At 42.3% G+C, this 25,778-nt stretch overlaps 1 protein-coding gene across 1 annotated transcript; it reads right to left on the bottom strand.

Annotated features, from left to right (window-relative positions):
• On the bottom strand, window positions 1-25,778 carry baiap2l1b (BAR/IMD domain containing adaptor protein 2 like 1b). The gene is made up of 14 exons (XM_079233873.1): window positions 25,677-25,778; window positions 23,644-23,719; window positions 23,342-23,428; window positions 16,823-16,884; window positions 15,343-15,414; window positions 14,613-14,747; window positions 11,263-11,415; window positions 10,755-10,910; window positions 9,875-9,989; window positions 9,290-9,506; window positions 6,935-6,997; window positions 5,795-6,014; window positions 1,013-1,059; window positions 1-924 (listed from the first exon to the last, which is right to left on the bottom strand). Exons 1-14 carry the CDS (start codon window positions 25,728-25,730, stop codon window positions 852-854), a joined length of 1,530 nt encoding a protein of 509 aa, XP_079089999.1. The 5' UTR covers window positions 25,731-25,778; the 3' UTR covers window positions 1-851.

Below are 25,778 nucleotides of genomic sequence, written 5' to 3'. Positions count from 1 at the left end.
GATAAACAAAACAAATTGAAGAGAGACATCTTTATTTTTCATACAGCAAATTCTATTAAGATTGTAATGTCGGTCAAAAACAAGTCTACAGACTGTGGTCTTAAAATTGCATGTGCAATGATGAAAGCAGAAATGACTGCACCGCCAATGTGAAGATGATGTGATTGTCCACATTTTGAAGAACACAACAGCGAACAGATTTTTTTTACAGAAGTTATGTTAGTGTCATTAAGGCAAAAGTCCTGTTTAGATGGCAAAGGACTATTTATAGCATCGGTTGTACAAATATATATACAAGAGGGACGAAAGATTTTTGGAGGCATCTCTTTGAACGGATTTCTCTGCTTACGGCAACAGTCAGCATCATAGCGTCGACACTAAGACGCAACATTTTAATTTAAGGACCTGAAGGTGAAATGCAGAGGTCCTCTAAAGTACGTTCCTCTACTGTCCTGTGGCAACAGAAAACCATTTCTATCATCAACAGCATAAACACGTTGCAGTATTTCCTTTGACCGTTTTCATTCATCCATTTCTCAAGTGTCGGTAAGAATGGGGTCCTAACATTGCCACCACAAACAGAGGGACAAAATAGAAAATATATGTATCTTAAATATGTGAGCATCTGTTTTGGAAAATAAAATGGTCCCCAACTACTTCAATGTGAGAGTTTGCAGCAGTGAGGAGATCCCAGATTCAAATGGCATTGTTTTGTCTCAGTGCTGGCCAAGTTCTGTCTGGTTCCAGACCAGTAGACGCCGCTGGACGGTAAAGGCAGGGCAGAGCTGCACGATGCAGGAAGGCGGACAGGAAGTTGTGGGAATGGAGCGTTGTGCGTAAATGTGGACGGATCAGACGAGCGGTGCGGAGCGGTCGTTGGTGACCGTTGGACGTAGCCGGACTGTGGAGAACGGGTTCCCTCCCCTGTGACAACGCAGCAGAGACAAGTGATGAGTACAAGTCTGAGGGAGACAAAGGCAGAGCATCTCGTTCATGTGCTGATGAGACTCACGCGAGGTAAGCAGGCTGAGGTCTTGAGGTGCCGTTAGGCTGCGCTGCCTGTGGAGAAAACATAGGTTCACAATCATGCATCATATTAGACACTATACAGTATATAACTATGAATACCTCAACTATCCATCTTTATGCCAGGTGTGATGGACAGTAACACACACACATAATATATATATTATATATATAAATATGATAATACATATGATAATACATATTATATATATGTATATATATATAATATATATATTTTATATATATATATATATATATATATATATATATATATATATATATATATATATATATATATATATATATATATGTATGTATACATACACACGTATACTTTACCATTACACTTGTCACTTTCATATTACACTTACATTTCACCTTAAAGTACTGTTATCTGTGCACTTTATTTTAATTTGGTATTCTATTGTAGATTTAATTGTAAATTCAAACATGCTCCCATTTCTTGCACTCTGTTTATTGTTTAATGTTATGCACCACCCTCCATGACACATTCCTTGTATGTGAAAACATACATGGCAATATATGGTTCTGATATATATATATATATATATATATATATATTTATATATATTATGAGCTGATGGATTGGACACACTGGATGAATAGATGGCCGAGGGAAACCGTGGGAAAAGGCAGTATGCTGTTGTGTCATATCACGAGAGTGTGGAATCTGGACCTTCTGGAAATTCAAGTCTGTTCCACAATTAACCACAGATTTCCTTATGACGTGTAGGGCGTGCTAAACCCTGAAGGTGAGGATTATGTTCAAGAGAGACCTCATTATTTCACAGAAATTCAAGTTTCACACAAAAGGATTACCATTATTTATTTTTTTAAGCGGAATATTGACGTATAAAGCCATTAATCCCTAAAGTACATCCTCAATTAACCCACCTGAAATCCTCCACTATGCTGATTTTGTACTCTTGGTTACGTTTTAGGGATTTTGTGTGAGCGGGACAGCTAAACAACAAGAGTGACTGGGAAGTGGGAAATAGAAAGAGCCAATCTATCTTGCACAAATATAAAGAACCACACACTCAACTCACGAGTTTAGAGTTTCTACTTTTCTGCTGCTGCCTATGAACACACCAGATGTGACCACAGACTGTCCTACATCACTACACATTTACTATATAGTGCACTACATTTAGTGTCCAAATGTATCTGATGTTCTGCCAGTAAATTCCCACAACTGTACAAAACAGTATGTGAATGCTGCTCCAAAAATCGTAATTGTCAGAAATCTCAATTTACTCCAAAGTATACCAGAGTCTATTATATAGGGAGCAGTGAATGAGTTAATTAGGTAGTAATCTTGGACACAGACACTGTTTTGTAAACAGTTTGTCAGCATAAGTGCTGAAGATAAACTGTTGCTCTTGCCTTTGGCCTTTTCTTCCAGTTATCAATGTGCAGTACTGCAGATATTCCACAAGAGGGCAGAGGAGGATCGAGTGACTGACTTCTCTGTACAAAGTGGTTCAGTCTTGACACAGTTCCTCTCACTGCCACCACTGTTATTCCCCACAGGACATACAGCACTTAACATCTGTCCTCTTCTTACATATGTTTGGATTACAACCAGCAGTCATGGCGGGTAAAGGACACACATCTTTATTCACGTCAACACTTTTAATCTATTCTCCAGACAGCATCTCTCTACTTTTGTTGGACCATGACTGCAGTTTAATACAGGCTTGTACAGCCGCTACGCTAATTCACAGCATGAATGTCTTCTATTCTGCTTTAAACTCTGAGTGTAAACAACATCATTGTAGTTTTTCTTACTTTTGCAATGATTCTCAGGTTGGAGGTCAAAACCGTCTCCGCACCCTTAACTTTCTTTAACTTTCTTTGTCGATCTCAATCTCCTGCATCACTCTCCCTCTCCGTTTGCTTCCATCCTCTAAATGTATCCATTCCTGTGAGTTCTTATCTTTTCCTCGACGAAAAGCACCGAAACAGTGAGGGTGAATTTTTTCTCATTGTGCATTACAGGGTAACCCAACCTCCCCTGGCACTCCTGTCTCCTCTCCTCTTCCTCCCTTCCCTCCACTTTTTTGTCTCTGGAACAACCCACAACATTGAAAAAAAGGTTTTGCTGAAATAAATTCGTGAAGTGAAAATATGTCGATGTAGCACTTGTACAGATTATATTATAGATTTTTACGATTAGGTGTATCAACAAATAAATAGAAAAACATAAAATATTAAAAAGGAAAATGAAACTGACTTCCTCCCAGAATCAGTGCAGAGGAAACACGCTCTCACTTGCCCTTACTAATTCAGTATATCACACAAAAGTTGACACGTATCATACTGAGAATAATGTCCATGCATGTTGCAGCCACAAGCCCCCATAAACCCAACAACACAAAAGCACCAGCATGTGCAGACGCCAGCACACAGCTTCAGTCACCCACTCATACACTGAGCATATTTTAGTATTACAGAACGACCGTAGCAGTGGAGAACCTTTCCCCATCTGCAAGTCTATTCTGAGTCTATTCTGAGTGTTACGAGTTAGAACCGGGGTTGGTGAGGAACGAACGGAGGATAAACTTCAATGAAAGTGAACGAAATTCTGGAAATGGAGGGAGGGAGAGGCGGGCATTGAAGATGGAGAGACAAAAGTGCTGATGTTGAGATAAACAGACAATCAATGACTGGAGAAACTGAAAGGAGGACGAGAGAGCGACAAAGAGGGAACCTGGGTATCGGGTTCATCAGGAGTGGAATTCCAACATGAAGCAGAGTCAGTGGTGGAGAGATGTACACTGACACTGACACACACACACACACACACACACACACACACACACACACACACACACACACACACACACACACACACACACACACACACACACAGGAAAGTTGCAACAATAAACAACTTTTATAAAGTATATAAATAGCTTTAGGGCATAAAGATTGATTTAACTTGCAGTGACTTATAGCATATTGACAATATCACCCAGAGTGTCAATTCTAGTCCATATAGTTAACTTCAGGAAATACATTTGTATCAATGGCATGTACAATACATCATTTAAATCTTCCAGCTGTAAGGGGTTAGTAAAGAGTCTCTATTGGTCGTTGCGATCATCGGCCACTTGACTGGACTCAGGCTGAGCGTGAGATGTTTCCAACATTTTGAATGGGAAACATACATAACTAATATGGTATGAAAAAGTGTTAAATATCATCACAAGTCTCCAGGTAGACTAGAAAAGTGCTGTAGTGCAGCGGTTGCGTGTGAGTGATCGTGAAGACAGATGTAGGTGCGTTTGACCCACAACACATTTGCATTCACCCAGAACAGGCAAACAACAAAAGCTTTCATCGAGGAGAAGCCGCAACTTTGGTTCATACTTTGGTTGACACTTTGCATGGTCTGCAAATGGGACAACATTTGTAAAGTTATGACTACAGAGACAGCCATGTTGCTGCATGAAATAATGATATTAAATAAACATTCAGTGTTACATTCGTGAGAAGGGACATATTGAAAGACATCTGCTGCTAAGATACAGAAAGCGTCGTCATTCAATTATCGTACTGTGTATGCAGTGCTGACCCAGACTCAGTTCTTTTCTCTCTCTCCCAGTGGCGCTGCCTCTTACTGGAGGAGAGACTCATTATCGGCACACCGGGGATTAGAGAAACAACGCGGATCTGCTTCCCAGCTGTGCCCTACTGAGCCTCTGTCTTCGGCCCCAACAGCCATGAGAGGATGAACAGAGTGCGAAGGCCGCAATTTTGTAAAAAACAAGACAGGTTTCCTGCATAAAGCTGCTTGCATTCGCCTTTCGAACACAATTCAGATATTTTGTCTTTTCGTCTCCCACACAAAAAACATTCATCGAAATCTATGGTTGGTTATTATGGTGACTTTTGGACAGTCAAAGTAGAGTAAAACATACATCCTTCTATTTTCTATAATTGCATAACCAAAAATGCTTCTTCATGCATTAACACCTATGGACAATCTCTAATCCCCCTGACTGGAGTTTTTTACATAAATAAGCAGCAGTTTGATCAACATAAACTTCATAATAAAAAAAAAGTAAACAACACCATTGTTGTCTTTATAATAAATGAGTCATCTTTCAACATTACGTACCACCTTAGCCTCAAATAAGCCAAGAAAATCCCTGCCTTTGTATGCCTTTCAAAATGTATATTCAGTATTTCAATTTCATAAGAAAACATTGTATTGTTTGTACAAGCAGAGATTGAAAATACCCACGATAACTACTTATGTAGTTATAAGTATGTGCTTGTGCCTCACATGCATTTGCAGATATTCACATCATTGAAGTCGTTTTTACAGCAAACTCTCGATAATTGATTATTGTGTTATTCTGTATATTGCCTATGTCAGCCGACACTGAGAGTGTATCAGATTGTGGTCAGGTTTCCAAAGCGGATATAAAAAGCTTATCTGACACACACACACACACACACACACACACACACACACACACACACACACACACACACACACACACACACACACACACACACAGGTACAGTAGGTGAGACGAAGCCTCACATTGCCAGTTATATCACGGCACTAAGGCAGGAAGGTCTGGCAGAAGGCAGAAGGTCAAAGTGCTCTGGGCTGATTACATTTCTTACAACAAAACTTTTTATTCATTTTTTTAATTCGAACATTTTCCTCAAACTAAAACTGTGAAAATGTGAGATGAATGGACGTGAACCAAACAACCCGCTGACTGACCGTGAGGTGATCAGACGAGGAGGAGGAGGCTGCAGAGGGCGTCGGGGAATGCTGGTGGTTGTATTTTGTGGCGATGGCGCTGATGTTGTTCTTGGTGGCGTTGCGCTGCGAGACGTCGCTGTAGTCCGCTGGGGGCAGCACCATGGTCGCCTCGTCTGTCTCTGAGTCCTGATGGTGGAGGTTGACCACACTTCTACTGCGGTACGGGGCCGCAGACACACTGTGGAGGAGCAGGGAGAGGAGGGGACGGATTACAAATAGATATATGAAGGAAAAGAAAGGATGAAAGATGGAAGGGAAGAATAAAGCCACTTCAACTGATTTGCATGTGCTTCTATATTTCTATCTTTAAGGGCTGTAGCTTGAGTTTAGGGTTACTTGGTGTTTGGCTTATAGGCATGATGATAACAAGAAGGTTAGGGGCAAAAACTAAATACAGTCAGCGGAGGGTCCCCAAAAGGACAAAAGGACCAGGATGCATTATGCGTGGTGTGTCCCCAGGCGCTGGTTATAGTTTAAACTTTCTGTGGCAGTTGGCTGGCAGCCTCTCTCTGGGAGGTGCAGCACATTAAGATCTAATAAATGAATTCGATAGGGATTAGTCTCTTTGAAGAAAAGGCTGGAGTCGACTCGCTGAACCCTCTCTCATCAGCAGCAAAATCTTTTCATCAGCACTAAACATCCTGTTTCCTCATATTTTGCTGAGCTTGTGTGACATTTTAGATTCATTCTAGTTACACATATTTTATATGAGCAAAATATCTTTTTAAGGTGTATTAACACTATACAGGATACATCCCTCACAACTGCGTTATATAATGTAACACAAAACATACATTGTTTTAATCTCTTTCAAAAACAGAAACGTATTGGTTAAAAGATTGAGGAAGCAACAGGAATCAAAGGTTGAGGAACAGGAGAGTCCCGCATAAGATTAGAAAGGTTATCACTCTAACAGGGGTAACTAGAGGAAACACAGCCAACAATACAGATGGCTGCAACATAACACCTGCTGCTGTGTGTGTGTGTGTGTGTGTGTGTGTGTGTGTGTGTGTGTGTGTGTGTGTGTGTGTGTGTGTGTGTGTGTGTGTGTGTGTGTGTGTGTGTGTGTGTGTTAGCTGGAACGTGGAGTCTCCTTACCCGTTGTTATTCACGAGAGGCTCGGAGAGAGCACGGCAGTAAGATGAAGGGAACCAGCCCCTCCTGCAGCACACAGACAAAGACAGAGAAGCCACGTTAGGGATGATTACATCTGAGGTGTGTTCTCCTGCCGGCCGGCCGGCCCACCGGCTCTCATTGCACAGGAATCTCTAAATGATTAGCGAAGCGCTACGCTGGTCGGCCCTCACCTCAACGACTTCCTCCATCTCTGAACCAGGAGATAAAGAAACACGTATGCTTCTTTTCCACACTATTGAGGAGACGCTATGGAGCTATTCTAAGTCTTATTGTAGAAACTGTGTGGATGTTTTACCGTGGTTACTATGGCAGCAAAAGTTGGAATTCATCACAGAAAAAATGAATCCTCAGGAATGGGTGCCTTTGATTTGTAAACAGAGATCAAAGGATACCATTTCAAATGCCTTCATTTTGATGAAAGTTATCTTTTCTAACAACCACTCTCCCCAGTTGGTCAGGGACTGTTTAGATTCCATCTCTTAAGCAAAGGAAATCAATGACTTCAATAAATCAAGGTCTTGTGGTTTAAGAAGTCTCATCTCAAAGCTGCCGAGCTGACACCCGATTAGTGTTTGTTTGGAGCTTGAATGAAACTTTGCGCTTGTTTATTAAATGAGTCGATAATTGAGTCAGGCTGCAGAGATCCATGAAGGTAACTGAGGTGAGATCAAATCAAGCATTCATGTGTTGGTGCCCTCACAAACACACAGCAAAACAACTTCACTGTGGAGTTGAAAACTATATTGAGCACATTGGCATGAAGCTAGTCACATGATGTCATCAACTGCAGGTGCTCCAGCAACCTCTCACCTCGATCTGATAACAAATTAATATTAGTTAGGCTTGAAAACACATTTAAAGGAATTTTCATGAGAGAATGAAAAAAAAAAGGAGTCACAGCTTGACGATCAAAAGCTCAGACCAAGGACTGTGTGTCATTGTGCTGTTACGGTACAAGATTGTTCGTAATCAGTACATATACGTGGATTAATGTTAATATTTGCACATCTAAGATGGAAAATGGGTGTTACCTTTGTGCACCTGAGATAAAAAAAGACTCCTACTGGAAAATACCTCACTCAATCTCACTCGTATTAACAGCAGTTTATATTTATCAAGGGAAGGGTTTCCGACTGCACAGGTTCACTGAAACAACTTGGCATTAATAAAAACCTTGTTCAAGGACAACTCAAGAGTACTGGCAGCTCGGGGTGTTGACTTTTCCTGGACAAGAAAGCCAAACTCTAACAAGCCTGTTTGAATAATAAGACAGATTTAAATGGAATAGTGACCACGATGATAATACGCATGGTCACATGTCATTATTTGTCAAATGTTGCTGCGGTGTATCGTTTATTCCTCAGTGTCTTGCTGACATTCATCCCTCAGTCCATCAACAGTGTGTGTGGGTATCTGAATCGGCCTGGGTGTTGCCAGGCAAGTTGCCGGGATACACTATCAAAGCAGATATATACTGTAAGACAAAGGGAGAAACCCAACGAGAGACCCAAACGCGTCAAAGCCGAAACCCTCTCATCAGACGCAGGGATCTGACAAACATGATGATGGACACTTTTTAGGTCTTTGGGCACTCAAGCTCTCCCGGGTTGCAGAGCAGAAGCAGCTGGACCAAAGCTTAACTTTGCGGCAGCTTCACTTCCTTTGATCAGTTTTCTATAATGTATATCTGCCAGGTAATTTATCTTGATGGTGGTAAAGATCAAACCTGATGAATAATTAAAATTCAAAAAACACACTTCCGAGATGCCAGATCAAACCTGTTTAAAAATAAATAAATCAGACATCAGAGAACCGGGCAGAGAGCTTGGTTGGTGCCCGTCTGTGTGGGGGAGCAGGTGGTTCTCCAGTCCGCTATCCTCCATCCCACCCTCGGGCCATACTTTACTTTGATTTCCTTATCAGTGAGTGTTCCAGCTCGGGCAGCACTCGGTGAGCCTCGAGCTGTGTGAGTGTGTGTGTGTGTGTGTACATGGTCAGCATAACAATCTGACGAGGGACCATCTGGCCAGCACGGTCCAACTCGTGTCAATCATGTAACCGGCAGGAGGGTGGAGGAACATAACAAAGAAAAAAAACATTGATGATGAAGGCTATGATGAAGCGTAGGGGGGGGATTATTGTAAATATCAGAAGGAATCTTTCTTGCTTATATTCTGTTAAATATAAGGGAACTGAAGTATAGGTTGGTCACGTACGTGCACTGCATCACAAATGTACTGTACGAACAGCAGGCCATCTTAGCCTTTAATAACATAGAATTCAGACACTGTTGCAACACTGTGTGACTCGACTCACTTTCCATTCTTCTCCAGCTCGCCGTACATCCACCCGTCTCTCTCGTCGGGGATGAGCAGGGCGATGACGTCGCCCTCTTCGAAGCTGAGCAATGTGTTGTTGTTGCCGGCGGTGTGGGGGAAGATGGTGCGCACTCGCGGCCTCTTCACTATGTTGTTGAGGCCAGTGGCGACAGACACACACCTGGCAAGATTGTTCTCCTCGCTGCTCCCGTGGTCTGGGAGTGAGGAAGGAAGACAAGTGAGGATGATGATGATGAGGAGCAACAGTGAGAGTACGACAACTTGAGCAAAATGTTGCTTTGATCTTCGACATCCTAACATGCTCAAAAAGCCAATACAGTATTTGCTCAATAGCGATCAACGTAATGGTTCTCAAGGTTTTCCATATAAAAATACCAACCTTGTGGTGGCACCAAAGGAAAAGTCAACAGAATGTATCCCTCTGAATATCTATTTTCCGACAGCCCATGCAATGCTTGTTAAGGTATCTCAGTCTGGACCAAAGAGGTGAGCCGGCCGACACACAGACCTACAATCATTTATAATAACTGAAAAACCAGTGCCACGTTCCATGCCATAATACCTATGCTGTTGTTGGTAGTGCTGGTTACAGGGGTGACGTTGCTCTCCTGGGTGAACATGTTCGCCAGAGGACTGGTCTGAGCCTTCAGCGGGGGGGCCGGAGGAGCGGACATGTTCTGCCACAAGAACATTAATGGAAACGTTAGCATGCAAATACAGTGCCAAGACACAGAAAGTGAACCCTTTGGAATTACCTAGATGTATGCATAAGTCACACAGTTATAGACAAATACACTCTATGTAAAGTACTAACACCCACATCATTGTGCTCTAAACTGGCCTTTAAATGAATTGGAATTCTGTGTGATGAATTGAAGAGAGCTACAGTCCTGAAACATCAATCTAATACAACAGTTTTGTTCCTCCTGATCAAGGTAAAGATGTGATCAACACATGCAGGAACCATCTGAGGCCACTGTTGCAAAATAAAGTTGAACTAGTTACTACAAACCAAGGGTTCACTTTCTTTTTCTAACTTGAACGTTCAAGCAAATCCTTGAATGAATACTAAAACCTGCTGGTGTTTTTATGTTACTATATTTACTATCATTATAGACCACATTTTGTGACTAAATTATGCAAAAATGCAGGTAGATCCTGCATATTTTTCCTGGCTCACCTACTATTTTTAGCACGTTGGGAGTGAGGCCAGTACCACTATCTAAATTTTACTGTTTAATGATCGCACTAGTGGCCTCATCAAAAGCTAAACATTAACCTAAAGTATATTTAGCAAGATGCTTAATTAAATAAAATTAAATAAAAATTAGACGTAGTCACTAGATGTATATCATGAATCTGAGATATTGTGTTCTGCCACACAACAGAGATGAAGCACTTTGAAACAAGGCGGCATATATCGAGCATGGTCCCCTTCTTACCATGCTGTGCCGTGACGGGGAGGGAGAAGGCAGCGGCGTGATGGAGATGGGCGTGCGCAGTCCCTCGATCATTGTCGTGATAGTGTCGGGTATGTCGGCGGCGTCGTTGCACTGGTCCTGCCAGCTGTTGAGCTTCGCCGTCAGCAGGTCTCGGGCCTGTCCAGCAGGCACGGACACGAGAAAAGATATTAAAAGAAAACATGAGTAATCAGAAGGAACGGTGCACACATTTGCATCACTATGGCAACATGATAGTCTTGAGATGGAGGTTTGGGAATGAGTTGTTCAATCTATTGTCTTAAATCGTTGAATGTGTATTTACGTACGGTAGAATCGGATGTACTTGAAGTTAAAAATCTGCGTGACATATTTGGATTTCCGTCCCAAAGCCACATTCAGTCCAACATAAAGACAACTTTACTGCAATGTAGCCTGTGAAGCGTCTCTACAAGGAACAGCTTTACTTTCTGCTTGACTTAACACCATGAGGAGCAGAAGGGACTTGTACCTTCTCGTGGAAGGAAGCATACTGGTAGGAGAACATGCAGTGTTTGTCCACCAGGAAACAGAAGCGTCTCTTCTCCTCCAGCAGAGCCTCCTTACAGCCGTCTGCGATGAACAGCTGCATCTCCATCTGACGGCTGGTCAACGTCTCCAGGCACTGACAACAAACGCACATACAGAACAAGATTATAACAATAATGTAATAAGTTAATACGAATGGATTGAAATCCATTAGTTTGTCTTTTGTTATCCGCCGTCTTACAAACGACCATCTTAAATAGATCATCACGTCTTATCTTCCCCGCCACCCGGTCTGAAGCCATCTTGTCTCTTTTACTGCCCATCTGTACACAAACCAGGGTGAATGCTATGAAAGGACAGGCATCCTTTCTAAATATCCTAATCTCTCTCTTGCATGGGGAAAGGTATTATTAGACTGCAGTTTACTGCATTGATAGATTACGTTGCTTTGGCTGTTTCATGAAAGCACGGAGCAATAGGAGGAAAATGGGACCGGGCCCAGCAGTGGTAGGGAGGAGATGCGTTATCTACAGCGACAACCTGAGATTATAAAAAGGTCAGAAGGCTACTGAAAGGATTTTTGACTAGTGTGTGTCCTTGTGCATGTACAAATACACACCTATTTCACCTTATCATCTTGGTTTATTTCATATGATCATTTTGTGAGGAAGAATGAACACAATTGCTGGTTGTGGCTTCAGCAAAAAGCAGCACACATAATGGATTGTAGTAATAATGTTACCATTAATAACCTGGGCCCAGGTGTGAGCCTTTGCAAACATTACCTACATAGAATCATTATGGGGATTTGAATTCTGGCTCATACAATGCATTTGTATGATTTTCTAACCAATCTTTAACATAACACACATTAAACTCTTCTCAAAAAGAGTAATAAGAAACACAGTCATAGTCCCCTGCACCTCTTTTAACGTTGTCTTTTGTCCCTGATTCCTTGCCAAAGCTCCACCTGAGATCCATATTGTCATCCCGATCCCTATGCCTGTAATTGGCACGCCCATAACGGTTGTTGATACAATGACACACACCCTCTCTATTCACTTTTTACAACTGTCCTCTTCTGATAAAGCCTTAAATCGCTCAGAGCTTTATTTACCATATTGAACGTGGTCATGTGGCAGCCACTGGGTAGGAGAATGTTAGTTAGCAAAACATAAACATCATTAAAATGCTTAATTCCTATTTAATTACCTAACCAAAATGTTTATAGAACTGCTCCTCTTGGTGTACAAATCATAAACATGCCCTCATAATTCCAACAGAAACAAACAATACTGACTTATTTCTATGAAAACGAGGAGAAGAAAAACATGACCTCTGCACACATGTGTGTGTATTCAGTGACAAAAGCGACTTTGAGCAGCGGTGACATCATCCTTGTCCAAACAGGGCCGTCTGTCCGCCGGACCGAATGTGAATCTGTCCGTCTCTCTAATTCCAGGAAGTCCTGACATGAACTTCTCCTTTTAGAGTTGCTGATATCTCGGACAGACACGATCATAAAATGCGGCTCTCTGTGGCTACACGTCAACAAACCAGCAAATGCAAATTTGAAAGGTGAGTGTGCCACACTGTTAAAATATGTCAATCATTTAGCTCATTGCGATGTTCGACTATGTCGTTGTAATTTCATTATTGTTTTGTTTGTTGTCCAATTAACCTTGTTTCAATGGAATATAATTAAGAGAGATGGAGAACGAGCACAAGAACCTTTAAACCACAAGCAACAAGCACCTTTAAAGAACTGGAGAGGTGGGCGGCTTAATTTCCACCAACAAGTGGATGAGGGAAAACAAGTGGGAGTGTGAAATGCTATCCTAAGTCTTACCATAGGGAGGAAGAACGAGGGGCGGGAACAGAGAGATAAGACACACACTTTCCGTCTTTGACCCGTAGGAGCCGTGATACGCATCTTGATCTTTGTTTATGTTATGCACAGAGGGTAAAACCTTCAGGCATTGAAGTGTCTTTAGTGAATCCTCTGCTGCTGTCAAGTCCCGCCTCTAAGCCAAGACCAAGTGTCTGTCCGCACGGCCAATCGGTGTCTGCTGCTAAATCCTAATACCTGGCCTTGAGTTAGATTGTTGAGCACAGCAGCGAGCGAACAAGCTGACTCATGGCTTGGTGACGGGTAGGGAGAGAGGAGAGGAGAGAAGAGTAAAAGACGTGGAAGGGGCGATGGAGATATAGTGGAGGAAGAGTGTGGAGGAACGAGAAGCACGCTGACACCAAAAGAGACAATCTAAGTTTACATGACAAGAGAAAGGGACTTTTTTTTCTCACAATTTTTGTTATTATGAAATCATTCATTTTATTTTCTGGGTAATGATAAATTAAAAGTTAAAGCTGGAATAAAACTATATTGGTTATATAACTCCTTGAGTTATTCATTTTTGGTTGCCTCTCTCTTCCCTCTTCTGCTCTCTCTCGACCAGGGTAGGGGTAGGTAGACTGTGTCTACCTAGACTGTGACAGGATACACAGACCCTCCCTCTCTCACACACACACACACACACACACACACACACACACACACACACACACACACACACACACACGCACACACACACACACACGATCGATGGTAGAGCGGTTATGCAACATCTGAGGCCATCCTCTCATGGACGCAGCTCTGACATTAAACTCCTCTCAGTCCCTGTTGGGGTGTGGTGGCACCGGGTAATAACTGTCTGTAATAGTTTCACATTCCTTTTACAGATTAATTATTGCTGGGAAAACACCTGAGGTAACAACAATGACAAAATAAGTTACTTATTTTCTAAAACAGATCACGAATTGATCGTATTACAAACAGAATTGGGACAACTATTAGATCACAGGTTTGTCTTTTCATGCATCAAGGTAATGTCCACTTCACACATTTATCTCCGTGGTTGTCATGAGTGTGGAGACAGTGCAGCACTTGTGCGTATCTTTGCAAATAGGTGCTCCGATTGTACGGTCGCATATACCCGCCAACTCTGATCAAATGTTTAACGTCCTTTGTGCACGTGTGTGTCTCCTCTTATCAGCGAGCATGCGGGGTGGAGTCAGAGAGGACGGCATGCGGGTGTATTAGTGGAGCGGACAAAAGAAGCCGACAACAAACAGATCTTCTCCTGCACGACTGCACAGACAGACAGACACTTTGCACATTGTCCCCGACTACTGTTACACTGTCTTTGACACGGTGCATCTCGGGTGTCTAGGTTTGTGAATGAGTGCGTTTTCTGTGTAATTCTGTCTGCGCGCACATAAAACACGCAAAGACGGAGCGTCACGCGTGCCTCTGTGCGTGTGCGTCCAGCTCACCTCGCTCTCCTTGTTCTCGTACTTGTTGGCGTTCTTGCCTTGGCTCTTCCTCCTCAGCTTCTTCAGGTCGGACTGGGATCTCTCCAGCGAGTCCTGCTTCATCTTGTGCTCAATCTGGTACCGCTTAAACGTGGCCTGCAGCAGAGGGAAGAGGAAAGCCATGTGAATGCAGAAACGCCAACCTGATATCCACCCTGCTAGGTGGCAGAAATCAAAACGCGAGTTTGCACTTTTGGAATAACCGGCTCAATTTCAATTCAGTGTAGTAAAGCTTGGTGACTTTTCTCTTCAAAAAGTTATGTCTATACCTCATTTTGAAGTCATCACTGTATATAACATCATGTATCACATTATCAAGGCTGCTGTGGGGTATTATAGAATATGAATTTGTTTTGACGTTGTTTCGTGATGGTGCTGGATAATATGACCTTGTTTTTTGTGGTGCAGTAATAACTCCCATTAGGGCATACAGTAATTGCCATGTATGCAGTCATAATGACAGAAAATTATAGCACTGATTTGAGTGTTTAAGTGCCAATGAAACCCTCATATAATTTAGTTTTCCATCCATCTACCTGCTCATGATTACAACTATCAATAATCAAATGTTTTAAAATGAAGCCCTTAACTTACAGACATATCAAAAACATAACACAACTTTTATAGTAGCGTGTGTTCTCATGAGGGGAATGGACACACACAAACATGCACGTGCACAGAAATGACTTACTGTCATGTATTTGACATCCATGTCAGTCTTTCTCTCCAGCTCGGCTATTATATCCCTGTGGAACCTCTTGAACTTCAGGAGGAGGAGGAGGAGGAGGGAAGAAGACACACTGGTGATTTTAAACTTGATGGGAGGATGAAGTGCTGCAGAGACAACATGGCAAGTCTCAAAGAGAAAAATGTAGAGCGATTGTTCAGCGAATATCTGTGCGAGTGTGCGGGGGTTAGAGCCAAGTCCGAGGTTGCGCTGATGAATGAGTCAGAAACTAAGCGTGGGAATGCCCACAGACTTCTCTCCCTTTCCCTTTAACTCTCTCCCATTAGTGTGAGGGTGTCAAAGTGCCTCCATCGCCACTGCCATGATGGGATGCAGCGGCGGCCCCCACATGGGGCGGAGCAAAGAATTAGAAGACTCCATTACTGAACACACACAGGAGACCGGAGAGCCCTTGTCGCGCACAACACACACCCTCATCGAAGTGTGTGAAAGGGTTTTTCTTCCATCGTTTTTTTTCTCCCGTGACCCGAATTCATGCTGTGACTCACCAGCTGAGTCCATTAATGGGTCAACCCACTCACTGAAGCCGTTAGCAGCAACGTCTCGGAGGAGTGCCTCGCAACTTTTCTGCCCCAAAGTTCAGATTTAACAGGTTATTATCAAACTCTGGCATTGTTTATTTTCCCAAACAAATTGCTCATGCAGCAAAGATCTCGTGGGGACAGTGTTGAGATCTAACAGGCTCCATTAACAACATAAATGTTGCCAATTGTTGTGGTATAATGCTGAAACTATTTCACTATTTGTGGACGATCAGTTATCAGTTTATTTGTTCATGTAATTTATCCAATGTCAAACATTTATAGGTTACAGCTTCTTTAATGTGACATTTTGCAGCATTCTTTCGACCTCATATCGTCACAAACCTTTTGAGTTTTTAAACTTGTGACAACATAAACGACTGGAAGATGCAACCTTGGGCACTGGGAATTTCTAATGACCACCTGACTTCTATCTTAAAGACAGCCCAACAACTAAAAGATGAATTAATAATAAAAATAATCAGTGTTTGCAGCGTTACTCCGTTGTAAGCGTGCTAATAATCTAAATTAGTCTGCAACAGATTGCAGCTGGTGCTTTCCAGAGACATGCTGAGGCCTGCCCCCTGTTCTCAACGAGGAAGGAAACCAACAGGTGCTCCTACAACCCAAACCTGTTGTTTCCTCATCCGACCTCTTTGTGTTATGCCTGTCCAAGTTAGTGAAGGTGGGGAAGGAGGAGGAGACAAAAGCTCCTGGTTGACTGTGTGTGCCACTAAATGGTGCTTAGTGAATTGAGGCTTTGCTTGCGCTTGTCTCGAGTAACAGTTTCAGCGACTGACAAAAGTGCGTTTGGGTGAGGCAACGCAATTAGTGAGAACTTAGGTTACACAGGAATTTTCAGGAAGAATGCGCGCAGGCGCAAAAACATATCCAGCACTCACATTTTCTTCCAGCTCAAGATGAACCTTTCTGTGGACCTCTGAGATGTCCATGAGCACTACACCTGTCACAAAGAGAATAGGAGGAGGAGAAATACATAGTCACTGGTTATACATAAATATGTACACATTATACACACACACACACACACACACACACAAACACACACACGTCAGAAGATGCATAGGCTGGCAGGAACGTCTTGTTTACTTTCTCAGTAGAAATACACTGACAACAGTGTACATGGCAATAAACACAATGTATACATAATATATACAGTGTATGTTTGAAAGCATCGTTGAGAAATGATGTGCGTCACTTTTAACCTGAAAAGCCATCATATTTTTCCGGCTACAGATTATGTTACTAAGGTTTTCCATTGCTGGAATGAAAGTAAGATAAATGCATGCTGCTGGACCAGAAAAACTGGACCACCTCCTGTTTTAGCTAATCAAAAAGAGCTCAGATGGCGGGCAGCCACAAAATACGACATTCTGTCATTGCATGAAGGCAATCAAATTAGAATCATGGGGCATTATGAGGAAAATTATAATTACAATTTTCTTAATGACTTTCCCGTTACAGTGCACACCTTCAGCGATCAAAAAAAACACATTTGAATTCACAAAACCTCATTTCTTAATGAAAACAAACAAATACATTACAAACTCTTGCCTTTTCCAAAACGTCTAAATAATAGGAAACAGTAAACTTATTAGTAATAGCATTCACATTATGATCAATAACTCTACTCTGAGCCGGATGGCCTTCATTCTGACTTAACATATTGTCTGTGGCCTGGATAGCGCTTCTCCCAGATGGAAAAGGTGTGTGTGTGTGTGTGTGTGTGTGTGTGTGTGTGTGTGTGTGTGTGTGTGTGTGTGTGTGTGTGTGTGTGTGTCTGATCCCTTGACAAACACCATTTTTTAACACCCCTCAGAAGACATGAAGGAACAATGTGTGTTTGCAAAGATGTGTTTGGGCCAACGATTCTGCGAACTTGTCTCTCACAGATGGGGGGTCACTATGAAGAGAAAGACTGATCAACACTACAGCAGCTGATATTCGGCTGCAACTTCAGATGTCAGCAAATCATTTAGATGATCGTCAGCAGTGTCCATTTGTCCGAAGAATCTAAATCAAACTACAGTTAAAATTACAGAAAGTGTATGCTTGGTATTGTTTCTGTGTATGCAGTAGGATATGTGACCAAATGATGACTGTCTCTCTCCCGCGGGATCATGTGACGTCTAGATATAAAAGCAGGATGCAAATGTTCAGAATGGAAACTTGATACAGGATGTTATGTATTTTTCCCGCACTGAGCTTTTCCCATAGGAGTTTATTGTCTGTGTACCGTTAGAAAATGTCACGACAAAAAAAAGAAAAAACATTCTTCAGTAGCCAACTAGTGCAACTGTACTGTACACAGAGCTCTAGATAGGGATGTGACCTTGAGCTGTTGCTCAAAGCCACATTTTCCACAGATACAGTGGCTTCTGATTCAGAAACTAGCTAATTTGTATATTAATAGAAGACCTGGGCCATCGCAGAGTGGAGGCGTTTATGCTCAGTGAATAAATAAGACTTTAGTCATTCAATATGTCCATGTTTGTTGATGCTGCAGACCAATATTGCACCAAATGTGAAAAGGAGTCATCCACACACACACACACACACACACACACACACACACACACACACACACACACACACACACACACACACACACACACACCACTTTTCTAAATAGTAATAAAAGGGAACAGCTGTCCTTGTGCCTTGACAGTAGTTCTTTCTGTTTAAATCCTTTTTAAACCTTTTTTTCTGTTCTTAAAAAGGTGGCATTTCCTCCCGTGAAAAAGTAATAATCCTATTTTCTTTTTCTCAACAGTGTTCTGATGTGTTCAAATTTATGACGCAAACCTCTGACTGACGTTCAACAAGCTGCTCGTCTCGTCTGATGCATCACTGTCCTGTTCATTGTACACACGGCCCTTCCCTACTCTGGTTTCACTGCCCCACCTTGCCTTATGGCGACCTGGCTCTTTCAGCTTTTCTGAAATTCTATGTTTAAATATGCAAATGAGGTATTATCTCATTAAATATCAGCTAATTCACTAGAGCAGAAATCTGAACATTGGATAAAGCCAGGTTCAAAACTCTTTTTTAATTTTTTCAGACATATTTTCTCTTTTTTTACCAATAGATGAATCTGATTATATTTTGCCATTTTCTTCCGGAATAAAATGTTCTATAACTCAGGTTATGAATGATATATGAACAAACCTACCAGCTAACACTTTTAGAATAAAGGTAGGAATGAAACGGGAAAGTTTGCTGTATGAAACTAACACTGAAGTGGAGATTTCTGGCTCAGAGTGCGAGATAAAGTTCAGCGCATTACTCAGATGGACGCTGCGTTACCAGCAAAGCAGACGCTGAAGCGGTCAGGCTAACAACCACATCTGACCTTAAAGTTTCCTTATCTCACATTAAGAACAATGCAATCTGAAACACGTCACTAGGTGTGGTATAGAGTCAAATACCTGACAGACTGGTTTATTTGTTAGCCCCAAAGTTGTGAGTCATCAACAGAGCACATCTGAATAACGAAATCAAAGCAAGCGTGTAACGTTACTGACACAAAGCTACAGTAGCGTCACGTGAATCAACAGCGTTTATCCCACAGCAGTTCACACTCATGTGTTTATTGTTGTTAGGGTCTGTGCAAAACGTTGCCAAGCAACAGGTGTTCTCCATCGAGCAAGTAGCGAGGGCAAAAGCGTGTCACGATGTGAATTACACAGCCAGCAATCCACCGCCATTAGCTAACAAAACCAAGCCGAGATAAACCCACACAGTCCAGACCTGTTTGCCCAGGCTGTGCATGGGTCTGGAGTCATGGCTGCACTCATCGTTTTACATTCTACATCACAGGGCTGACAGCTGGGACTTAAACACAGAAGCTAGCGTCTGACGACTCAGCAAGTTAAGGGCCTAAAGTTGAACTTTTCGCTCAGATGAGCCAGACGGTATGCAAATGTGAAACTGGTCTATGGTTGGGAGAGCAAACTGTGGCTATAATGGTTCTTCTGTTCCTCGAGGTATGTGAAAGACAACAGAACAGCTGCAGTAAACGCGCTGTTGTCCTTTTAAAGCATTGTAGGCGACGTCATTCAACACTACTTAGTGGTTTGAATCGGTTGACCTTGCCTCTGGTGAAGGCGTAAATCGTGAGAAAACATGTCATGTTCTGACATGTCGTCATACAGCAAGTGACACAAGGAGGAAAGAAAATGTTCTCGGTCATTCTGTTCGTTCTCATTCCTAATGAACAGATCGATGGGTCATGCTCTTCTGCATTCTGTGAGCAACGGAGACTTGATTGCAACAGATAAAAACATTGAAGAAATGTTATCAACTTCATTCTTGAGCCATGCACTCCGTGGCTACCGTGGAGCAGTGATGATGTAGAAGAAATAAAGTAAAATAAAGAAAGTCTGTTCACTTCAACAGAACGTAACGTGTGCAAAACATAGAAAGAGAGGGGGTGGGGAAATAAACTCCATACTTAGAGCTGATTTTGTAAACAACATTTCGCTGCTAGCATGCAAAGCAGCCCACAGTTCTTACACTGTTTTTGACTGTGGGCACAATCATCCTGGCAGAGAGAGAGCCACCTGACACACCATGCAAACATGCTTGGATTATGTAAAGTGGGCCTGATGCCATTTGATCGGGCGGGGCCCATCAAAGGATGCCGCGTGTGTGTTTGCGTTTGTGTGTGTGTGTCTCTGTTTGTGTATGTGTCTATAAAGCGTCTGTAAAGCCTTTGCTGCTGTAAAAGGACAAGATTGGATGGGATTCAATTCCCTGCGGATAACAAAATCCTCCCCGGTCACGGCGTCTCTCAGGCTGTTAAATACTCTTCAGGTTTTTTTTGGCAACAGTTGTATGGTCCTAGTCGAAAATGGTTTGAGGAAACCAATAACATATTTTAGGTTCAAGCTTCTGTGACACTTAGTTTCACCTCAAATACTAACATCCTGGAGCTTCAGGTCTTAACTCTTGCTCCTGGTTTGACCAGCGAAGGAGTGCTTGAATGAAAGAGCTGTTGACATTTGAACTCTGGCAGAGGAAGAGGAGGAGGAGGAGGGAGACTAAAGGAATTAGAGGAAGAAGGGCGGACGGCGAGGTGCACCGGTCCTCCAATGCCTCTCAAGAGTATCTGGTTTCTGGTTGGCTACGCGTCACTGAAGCTCAGGTTTCTGACGGGGCAGCTTCACATCCCCGAGTCCACAAGGTGTAGAGACGTTTTTATTCTTTGTGAAACACCTCATGTTTCGAGCAGGGAATTCTGCTTCCTCATAATTCATATTGTTGCCTTGAAAGACACATTCAAAGGTTGCCCATGCTGGCTGGTTCTAGAGACGTCTGGTGCAGACTCCGGTTACGATGCATTAAAGGCCCGGCTCATTAGTTTGTAGTGTGTCTTTTAATCACCACCTGCTCTGCATAATCCCCCATAACGACTCAGACCAAACGGATCTGCCATGAGACCATGTGTCTCTATGTCTCTGTCTGTGTCTCTAATACAGGGATTAGTGGGCGCTGAGCGTAATTCACCTAACATTAAAACTGTTTTATAATGCTAATGGCATGTCTACGTCATCCCTCGGACTCATCATTTCTCATCATTTATTTTAAAGGGGAATTTCTGTGTTTATTTTGAATAGTAAAACGGGTGATAATTGTTTTTTATAATTTCTTAGATGGACACTGATAATATCCGGCAATTTGTTTAGTTCCCTTCCCTCATTTCCTCTTCACTTCCTATGACAGGAAGCATAATCCAAGAGGCCACAAGAGGACCTAGTTTACTGTAAACTGCTATAAAAAAAGCCCTCTCAGCAGGAAGCAACAGCAATGTCCATGTGGACACTAAATACAGAAAAGCTTTCTTTAAGCAATTTGGTTATTTTGGGGTGAAAATCCTTTGTCATCTTTAAAATAGAAGGCACGGTGTCATGGCACGTTTGATTTTCAGAGACCGAAAGCCAAAGTGCTTCACATGCACACTGAGTTCATTTTATGACCTAGAGATGACACACCTTGGTGTTGCCATGTCATCATGTTTACGTGGAGAGGAAATGGTTACTTTCTACGATGGGAGAAGATCACAAACTATAACTGATAAACCACCAACAAAGCAACATTTAGATTTATTGTGATTATCAACCACTTGTAGATTCATAAAAAGCCGACTGTTGAACATTTAACCATATTGAGATTACATTTATCAACTCAGGTCACTTGTCACTTGTCCATATTCTCAAATGCTGCAGACACTCAAGTCTTTGTAGCAGAAACAATGACTGTTGCCAACATGCTGAATAGATGGATTTATAATCACACTTTTGCACAATTAAAACATGTCACCATTAGAATCGGTTGTGAGTAGCCACATTTCTTCAGGAGGAGATTGCAAATTGTTACCCTTCGAGTATTCAGGAAAGTTTCATGTTTTTGTGTCACTTTAGGTGTCCCAGGATATTGACACCAGGTGGCTCTTCCCGTTGTGCTGCTGAATTTAATTAGCAGCTTTGCAGCTAATCACCAGGGGAGCTGAGAGACATAGTGTGGTTTTGTCAAAGTGTGCCACTAGTGACAGCGAGTTAGAAGGCCAGACATCTTTGGACTACAAATGAGCTTGTGGGAACTGAAGCCTGGGGAGTTGGTGAGAAGCAAACAAACCCTCTGCTACAGTGTATTAAGCTCACCACACGCACATCCATCCCAAGCATCACGGTGGCAATAATCAAAGGTTAACTGCTGCTGTCTTCAAGCTACAGTGCCCACTGGCTTGTGTATCTCAACAAAACAGGCACAATAATTTGATGAAGATTCAGCTGCGATGCCTTTAACTGACGAGCCGCGGCACAGCCACATCTGTAAAAGGGATGGGCGTTTTTGTAGATTCAGTTTATTACTTTGCATGCATCTCTCGCGGTGCTGTGTATCAGATCATTGTTTCTTTATGAGATTCCTCATTGCAGGCTCCTCTCTGTCCAGGCGGAAGAAAAAGCTGCCAAGGTTTGGTTATCAGGGCTTTTTGGAAATTTGCCTACCTGCACGATGAGCTCTAGCTGGCAGCGTTGTAAAACAATGACGGGTGGTATTTATGTTATCTCGCTTTATCTTGCATTTATTACTGTTTACCTCATCGATTAGTCTTTTATTTCAACTGATTGTGAAACACTGCTATGAAAACAGCTGCATTTACATAAATGGTAGAATGAGAAACTGTTGATGTCTGATGGAGAAGAAAGTATCCAGAAAATGCCCTCTATAAATAAACTTATACTCTGTGTAAATGCACCCCTGGAAGCCAATGTTAAACGCCTCGGGGTCCTAAGTGAGACAAACAGCTGTTTCAGGTAAGCAGGAACTATATCCACACTGTAGATGTCCTACAGTAGCTGTAGAGATCCAGAGGACATGGCAACATGGAAACTTACCTAATTCTCTGGAGACAGGAGACACTGCAGCATTCTCCCCAATCTTAGACATTGCATCAAAATACAACTTTCCCGCCAGGATCATTGCTGGGGAAATGATAAAACGACCATTAATGTTATGTTGGCTCCCTAATGCATGTTGAAGAGTATTGAACAACAATCTAAATATTCTCTATGAAAGTATACCTGGACCCCCAAAAAAGCCTTTATTATCCTCTTAACCTTCTAGTTACAAGCATTTGTTTTTCTAAACTCAAGAGTTACTGAATGTTTATTCATGTAGAGTCTAGACACATGCTCACCAGCCACTGCTTTCTCATAGTTCTTTCCCAGGTTGACCAGATTCCTCAGTCCTGGGTTGAACTGGTCCATTACACTCTGTGTGTGTGTGTGTGTGTGTGTGTGTGTGTGTGTGTGGGGGGGGGGGGGGGGGGGGGGGGGGGGGGGGAAGGGGGGTGTTGGGGGGGTGGAGACAGAAGACAGACAGTTAGTCATGATGATTTCATTCAAGCTTGTATTTGTTATGCCATAGTAACGCTGCTGACTCAGCAGGTGGGTGACGGTCCAACCCGACTGAGTGACGTCAGATGTGAACAAGGACACAGAGTAGTGTTAAAACTTGCTGACTATTCATTAACAGGAGCTATGACCTATGACCTTTAGGCAAAAAGTAATGAACATGCATGCTATGCAAGCAGTCTTGATCTTCATGACACATGATGTCAAAGAAGACAAGCTGCTCCATGGAAAATGACACAGAGCTTGACGAACGGATGCAAACACAAAAAAAGATAGAATGAGGAAGAATAAAAGAAAGCCGATGAGAGGAAACCAATAGACACATTACCAGTAGAAGAAAAGAAGATGTTTCCAATGAATCATTTAGGGTTTTTACATAAAGAACACCCAGCATTGATCAATGCCAGAAAGTGGGACTATCATCAGTAATCACGTCTTAGACTCTTATCTCTGCAATTATTGCCGTATCACACACCATGACATCATGATATCGTCTCAGTTTAGGTTCACACCCAAGACCAGGATCCAGGAAATAACTACACTTTGGTAATCCACTTTAAGTCACATGGGGAAAACAATGTTTCTCCCCCACTACTGATTCAGACCTTTGTCAATAAGTGACACATAAGCTGTCCAGTTGAGTGTACAAAAGGAAAAGATACCTTTGATCCTCTCATTTCAGAAATGATGAAATGTGTACACACAAATCTTTTGGCCACACAATTTTCCACTAACTTGCTGCACCACTCAAGTAAACATACAGCTACTGTTGATTATAGCAGCGAGCCAGAGGTGATGGCTGCCGAGGAGTTCGCTGTGTAATCTTACCACACAACTCACTCAGACAGCTAAATTATTAAACCCGGAGTCTTTTTCCTGCATTTCATCACACCGAGGAGCGGTGGAGGCTGTCCTGAGAGGAGGCCAGCGGGTAAAAGCTACTCAAGAAGGCTAGAGATTATGAGAAAAATAATTAAGTACCCCACTCACATCCCCTCCCATCACCTTCACTTTACCACCTGTAGAGTATGCAGACTGGCTACACAGTGTAATAAGTTAAAGCTCATGGTGGGACTCATGGTGGGATAAATTGGTCATTTTAGTCTTCGCCGGATATGATTTCTTTATTCGATTCATACTTTTTTGAATGCTTTGTTCAACTAATGAGCACATCTTTGATAAAGCACATTTAAAGTGATGCTTTTGTCAGTCTTAAATCAACTTATTTTGGTCGAGGACTGACCTAGATTTTTGCCTCACATCCATTTATGCATGATCTTTTTACTCATTGGTCAGATTTCTCTTTTAACCCTAATGAAACCACAACAATGGAACTCTTAGGGTGGATCTATTTCCCTCAAAACCAGTGGTCCAAACTCACTAATGGTCTGTTAAAGCCACTCCAAGTAAGATCTGTTAATGAAACCTGTTTCAACACTGCAGTCTGTCTCTACTGATGCAGAGGCTAACAACTCACAACACCCAACCTGGACGTTCAAATAGCTCGAATACAGCATTGACACTAATTTATAATACATATAATCAGATATATGGCGATATTATTAGCCAAAAAAAAGTTCAAGATATTGCAGGATGAGTTTAGGCTTCCCTCAATCTTTGCCTGTTAGTAAACACTATTAGTAAACAGTTTAATATTCAACCAGCTGTTTAAAACCCCTTCAGCTGGTAAACGTGGAAGTTGACCCGCAGCCGGTGGAGGTGTTTTATTAGTGGACACATGCATGCAGCTTTCATGGATGGAGGTTCGTGTCTCTCGTGTCGTGGTCTCACCTGTTGTTTTCCCACCAGTACCCACCTTGTATGTACTTTCAGTGAGCTTGTTCACCTCCTCCGCGCCGCTCCTCGACATGTTTATAGATCCTCTCGCTACGCCCGATTAGGAAAAAAATAAAATATA

This window comes from Taurulus bubalis, assembly GCF_910589615.1.
Source record: "Taurulus bubalis genome assembly, chromosome: 17".
Taxonomy (NCBI): domain Eukaryota; kingdom Metazoa; phylum Chordata; class Actinopteri; order Perciformes; family Cottidae; genus Taurulus; species Taurulus bubalis.
This window is presented reverse-complemented; position numbering and strand designations above follow the sequence as displayed.

Coding starts and splice junctions, on each gene's coding strand:
- baiap2l1b (XM_079233873.1), bottom strand. CDS start 25,730: ATGTCGAGGAGCGGCGCGGAGGAGGTGAACAAGCTCACTGAAAGTACA. Junction 23,720..25,676: donor TCACTGAAAGTACATACAAG/GTGGGTACTGGT, acceptor ACACACACACAG/AGTGTAATGGACCAGTTCAA. Junction 6,015..6,934: donor CCTCTCGTGAATAACAACGG/GTAAGGAGACTC, acceptor GCTCCTCCACAG/TGTGTCTGCGGCCCCGTACC.